Raw genomic sequence first — 5,890 nt, forward strand, 5'->3', positions numbered from 1 at the left:
TAGCTTTGAAGCTGCATTATAGCAGTCCAGCATACAGTGTGTTCCATTGCCTGTTCTTAAATCTTCTTCACCTTCCTCCCTGTCTTCACTGTTATTATAGTCTGAAAAATCTTCTTCCTCTGCATGAACAGATGGAACATGAAAGAGCTTAGCAGGAGAAGTCTCATATTTTTGCTCCTCTCTCCTATACCCATGTCTTTGTGCTTGCTTCCTTTTGAACCTTCCAGTTAAAATTGGAAAGGAGCCATTTCCATGCTCTGAAGTTGTATTAGAAACCATGTAACCTGGCAATGATTCTGATGTTACCCCTAATTGACCATTCTCTATTGCTTTGCTTTTAAACACAGCCTTCAGCTTTATTTTAGGTCTCAAATTCTCCATGACTACCTAGTTCTTCAAAGCAATGATCCAAAATTTCAGAAAGTTAAACATTCCAAATTTAAACACAAGAAGAGCAAGCAGCAAGGAGCAAAAATTGCCTTTTTTGAAATATGGAGGTATCCAGCCTTCTAGTAGAAAGATGCTTTTGCAATTCGACCTTCTGGAAATCTCGCTCTGCATCTTTTACTTTAATTGTTTCTATCAGTGACTCAAGACATTCAATCTCTGATTCCAATTTTTTTCTATCTGCTAACCTTTTTGCTTGTTGGTGAAGCTCGATAGACAAGTCCCTTTTTCCTTTTATCACCAGCTCTAATATGATTTGATTATATGAAACCTTGCCATCGCTTCACATGAGCTGGGCTCAACCCTTGTGGGAGCCGCATTCATCTCCACTCATCTTTGTGAACCTCCTGACCAGCAAGCTGTCCCTTTTCCTTTTCCTGCACATGAAACAAACCTGTTAGCAAAACATGCATATGTATGGTGATTTTCCTTTGATCTGATATTTGCCTTTTGAGATTCCTTTGTGATGCGAGTTATATGCATCTGATGCATGTAGGGATCATATATATATATGCGTGCATTAGTACACATGTTAGAAATGCAGTCAGCCATTGCTTAGAACAAAATATTCTAACGCATTGCTTGTTTCAACTCTTTTGCAGATATCAGAAGGAAAACATATACGGACCAGGGTGGAGCAGCAAGACAAAGGCGACATCGAGCCTACCTCAACTGTTCCAGTCATTCAGGCAATGACTGGTTCCATTCTTGACATGCCTTTCCTCATTTTTTCCTTTGTACTTGTGCATACATATATGTATATTTCCTTTCTGCACTAGATGCACGTAGCTAGTCTCACGGCTCTTTGTGTGGGACGCATGTTTGAATATGAATAAAATACTTCTCCTTTTGAATGAGATGTTTCTCTTTTTTGTTGTTACAGACTAGAAGTACTTAGAAATACCATCTTTAAATCACTCCTTAGTACAGTTGGAAACACAAAAATAGAGAATTAGTACACACTTGCTTTCTTTTGTTCATGCTAGCGTCTCTTAACCTATTTTTCAGCCAGGAGCGAAAAATAGGTAACGTTTTTGGCGACATCTGCTATATGTTTGCCTGCTAAACATCTTGACCAGCTGCCTTGAAAATTCATTGGGCACAAAGTCACTTGCAACCTTTGTGAAAACTGGAAAAACGTATCATAACACTGCAGAACTCTCTCCCTTTCCCCCTCTGAACCTGTCATAGCCTATTGATTATAGGTGTGGGGTTCATGGTAGCGGTCTTGACACACCGCTATCATGAATTCTACATGTGTATTTGATAGATTAGGACAGGTCAGTGACAAAGCACCTCTGAAAAGCACTCTCTTGCATTACTGAAACTCAGATCTAAGCTAAAAAACCTCACCAAAAGCATCCTTAAAAGACTGTTGTGAGCTGTCCCAGCTTTATGAGGTGGATATGTATGATGTGTGGCAGTGGAAGGTATTCACTGCTTCATATGGTAGGTATCATCTTCATCAAACTGCGGCAACTTACAGCAGTCTTTCCTCTGCAAAACTGAAACAACTAACATCTAACTGAGCACGAAGCGCTTAGGGAAAACTAGACAGCAACTAACCAACTGTGCAGCAGCACTTATGCTTGAGGTGAATCCCGTTGACCGGGATTGGCTCCACATTACCGTCCATCTTGGAGAGCTGGAAAGCGTTGTGCTGCTTACATTCAGAAATAATGTAAGGCCCGCTCCAAAATGCATCGAACTTGGAATGCTTTCCAGGCTTGCTTTTGAGGGTGTCCCATTTCAGCACCACATCTCCTTCCTGGAAGCTTCTTGGAGACGCTCTTCTGTCAAATGATCGCTTCATCTGAGCCTGATGCTGCTCTATCTTATTCAAAGCGTCCTTTCTAGTCTCTTCTAGCTCAAACAATTGAGCTAATCTCACTGTAAGGGGGCCCTCCTCCAGTGAGTCCAACTGATTTGCCAGGTCTAGTGCTGAAAGCTCGGATGAAATAGGAAGCCTTGCTTCCTTACCGTAGACCAGCATAAAAGGTGATTGTCTTGTGGACCTTTTTGGGGTGATCCTATCAGCCCATAAGGCTGATTTTAATTGAGTATGCCAAACCCGTTGGTTGCCTTCCATGGTCTTCTTAATAATCCTAATCAGATTTTTATTAGTCAATTCTGCCTGGCCATTGCCTTGCGGATAATAGTTGGAAGACGCATTTAGGTAGATCCCTTTCTTGACAGCCCAATCAGAGATTGTAAGACCAACAAAAGCGAGCCCATTATCTGAAATTATGGACTCCGGTACCCCAAATCTGGCAACCAGATCTTCGTAGAAATTTAGGACAGCAGTCTCATTTGCCTCTTTGAGTGCCACTGCTTCAGTCCACTTGGTGAAATAGTCAGTGGCTATAAGTATCCACTTATGGCCAGCGCTGGATGCAGGGTTTATCACTCCAATAAAGTCCAAACCCCACCTCATGAAAGGTTGTTCCACCTAAATTGGCTGCAAAGGTAAAGCTGCCAATCCCATTTTGCCAGCAAACATGGCACATTCTTTGCACTTTCTGACCCATACGTGTGCATCTCTGAATAATGTGGGCCAATAATAGCCACCCTTCATCACCTTAAGAGCTGTTGCTCTCGGTGAAAAATGGCCCCCAGCTGATCCCTCATGAAAATCATGCAGCAGCTTACTTATTTGGTCAGGCCCAACGCATCTCAGCAATACACCATTAAAATCTTTACGAAACAAGATGCCATTAAGGAGTGCATAGGGTATAGACTGCAGTCTGAAATACCTTCTTTTAGCTCTGTCTAGCAACTCAGGACACTCACCAGTTTGCAGAAAATGAGTCATTTCCTGCATCCAATCAGCAGTAGGAGTCCCAACCTCTGCTTGCTCGTCACCTTCCAGTGTTAAAACAGCTTCCTGTTCATACTTTGGCGAACTAGAAATGCCATCAGCAAGCTGTTCACATAAGCCTTTGCCTCTAACCAGCTTGGTAACCTGAATTTTGACGTCATATTCCATGACCTTGGTTACCCAACCAGCTCTCTTGTCATTGAGATCCTTGCTCAATAGAAACTCCTTTACACTTGGGTGAGCAACCATTAAATTAATGCTATTGTTAGATAGCATGTGTTTGAATTTCTTCAAACTCCTGATAACAGCCAACACATGTTTTTCCACAAAAGTGTACCTTAGCTCGTAGTCCTTCAATGCTTGACTGAAGAAGGCTAAAGGCTGTTCCGAGGCTTCATCGTTCTGCTGTACCAACATAGCTGAGATAGAATCTACATTCCCATAGGCATACAAAGTGAAATCTTTAGAAAAATCAGGATTTAGAAGTGTAGGGGCAGCGGCTAACGCTTCTTTAATCAGCTGAAAACTTCTCTTGCCCTCCTTGGTCCAGCTATAAGACACATTCTTTCTCAACATAGTAGTTAGAGGGTTTAGCAAATCTGCAATATCAGGGATAAATCTCCTGACAAAATTAATTCTTCCTATGAAGCTCTGCAGACCTTTCTTATGAGCTGGTAAAGGAAGGGCCAAGATGGCACTTATCCTCTCAGGATCAATGGTAATACCGTGCTTGGAGACCACGTACCCAAGCAATTTGCCGTCATGGACAGCAAATATACACTTTTTTGGATTAAGAGATATCCCAAACTATCTGCATCTTTCGAAAATTAGCCTCAAATGGTCTAGATGATCCTTTGCTTCCTTTGAGAACACTGTGATATCATCTAGATAAACCAGCACTATTTTATACATCAAACCTTGAAACGCCATATCCATGGCACGCTGGAAAGTTGCCCCTGCATTGGACAACCCAAAAGGCATCTTCTTATAGGCCATAGTGCCCCATTTAGTAGTAAAAGTTGTCTTGTACTGGTCCTCCTCTTTGACTAAAATCTGGTTATAACCGCAAAAACCATCTAACAGAGAAAACATCTCAGAACCTGAAACTACTTGCAAAATCTGGTCCATAGAAGGTAAAGGATAATGGTCTTTCAGTGAGGCTCGATTAAGGTCTCTAAAATCCACACAGAGCCTGATTTCACCATTCCTCTTCCTTATCGGAACTAAGTTTGAAACCCACGAAGTATGCTTGATGGGAAAAACTATGGCACTCTCAATCAGCTTGTCTAATTCCTTTTTCATCAGGGGCTCCAATTTGGGATTTAGTGGCCTCTGTTTTTGTCTCACTGGTTTGGAATTAGGCTCGAGTTCTTGTTACCTATTTTTCGCTCCTGGCTGAAAAATAGGTTGAGAAATGCTAGCATGAACAAAAGAAAGCTAGTGTATACTAATTCTCTATTTTTGTGTTTTAAAGATGGTGTTTCTAAGTACTTCTATTCTGTAACAACAAAGAGAGAAACATCTCATTGCAAAAGAAAAGTATTTTATTCATATTCAAAATTGCGTCCCACACAAGGAGCCGTGGGACTAGCTACGTACATCCAGTGCAGAAAGGAAATATACATATATGTATGCACAAGTACAAAGGAAAAAATGAGGAAAGGCATGTCAAGAATGGAACCAGTCATTGCCTGAATGACTGGAACAGTTGAGGTACACTCGTCGTCGCCTTTGTCTTGCTGCTCCACCATGGTCCGTTGATGCTTTCCTTCTGATATCTGCAAAAAGTTGAAACAAACAATGTGTTAGAACATTTTGTTCTAAGCAATAGCTGGCTGCATTTCTGACATATGTACTAATGCACACATATATATATATGATCCCTACATACATCAAATGCATATAACTCGCATCACAAAGGAATCTCGAAAGGCAAAAAAAATCAGATCAAAGGAAAGTCGCCATACATATGCATTTTTTGCTAACAGGTTTGTTTCATGTGCAGGAAAAGGAAAAGGGACAGTTTGCTGGTCATAAAATTCACTAAGATGAGTGGAGATGAATGCGGCTCCCACAAGGGTTGAGCCCAGCTCATGTGAGGAATGGCAAGGTTTCATACAATCAAATCATGTCAGGGCTGGTAATAAAAGGAAGAAGAGTAACAAAAACGCAAGTATGCAATCACATTATCAGCCAATATGCATGATGAGACTTCTTTTTTAGAATGGGAATAAGATGTGCAAATATCTACAATCAGATCAACAAGACGACATTTTATGCATCAAGCCTAAAAGATTTTTTATGATAAGCTGGAAAAGGCGTGATTGATCAGACATTTCAACAAATTCAAGTCAGCTGCGTCCTTGGAAATAATATTCAGATTTTAAGAGAATAATGTTTAAATGGCAGCTACAGTTTTCATAAAATATCTATTTTTAATGCGCAGCATTGAATGGCAGATGACAAAAGGATGGTTTCTAGTGTTTGTTTTTCACCATTTTCAGTCCAAACAGTCATTCAAAGATGCACACAGCAGTAAAGTTATCAAAGGAGTACACAGTGGTCATGATCAGACAAGGATGTACTTGAATCAGCTGTGAGTGTCAATGGCAATCAACTTTTAGA

At 40.8% G+C, this 5,890-nt stretch overlaps 1 protein-coding gene across 1 annotated transcript; it reads right to left on the bottom strand.

Annotated features, from left to right (window-relative positions):
- Positions 1-2,008: 2,008 nt before the first annotated feature.
- On the bottom strand, positions 2,009-2,881 carry LOC131062914 (uncharacterized). Its single transcript, XM_057996657.2, has one exon. It carries the CDS (start codon positions 2,879-2,881, stop codon positions 2,009-2,011), a length of 873 nt encoding a protein of 290 aa, XP_057852640.2.
- Positions 2,882-5,890: the final 3,009 nt, after the last annotated feature.

Source organism: Cryptomeria japonica, chromosome 6 (genome assembly GCF_030272615.1).
Source record: "Cryptomeria japonica chromosome 6, Sugi_1.0, whole genome shotgun sequence".
Classification (NCBI taxonomy): Eukaryota; Viridiplantae; Streptophyta; class Pinopsida; order Cupressales; family Cupressaceae; genus Cryptomeria; species Cryptomeria japonica.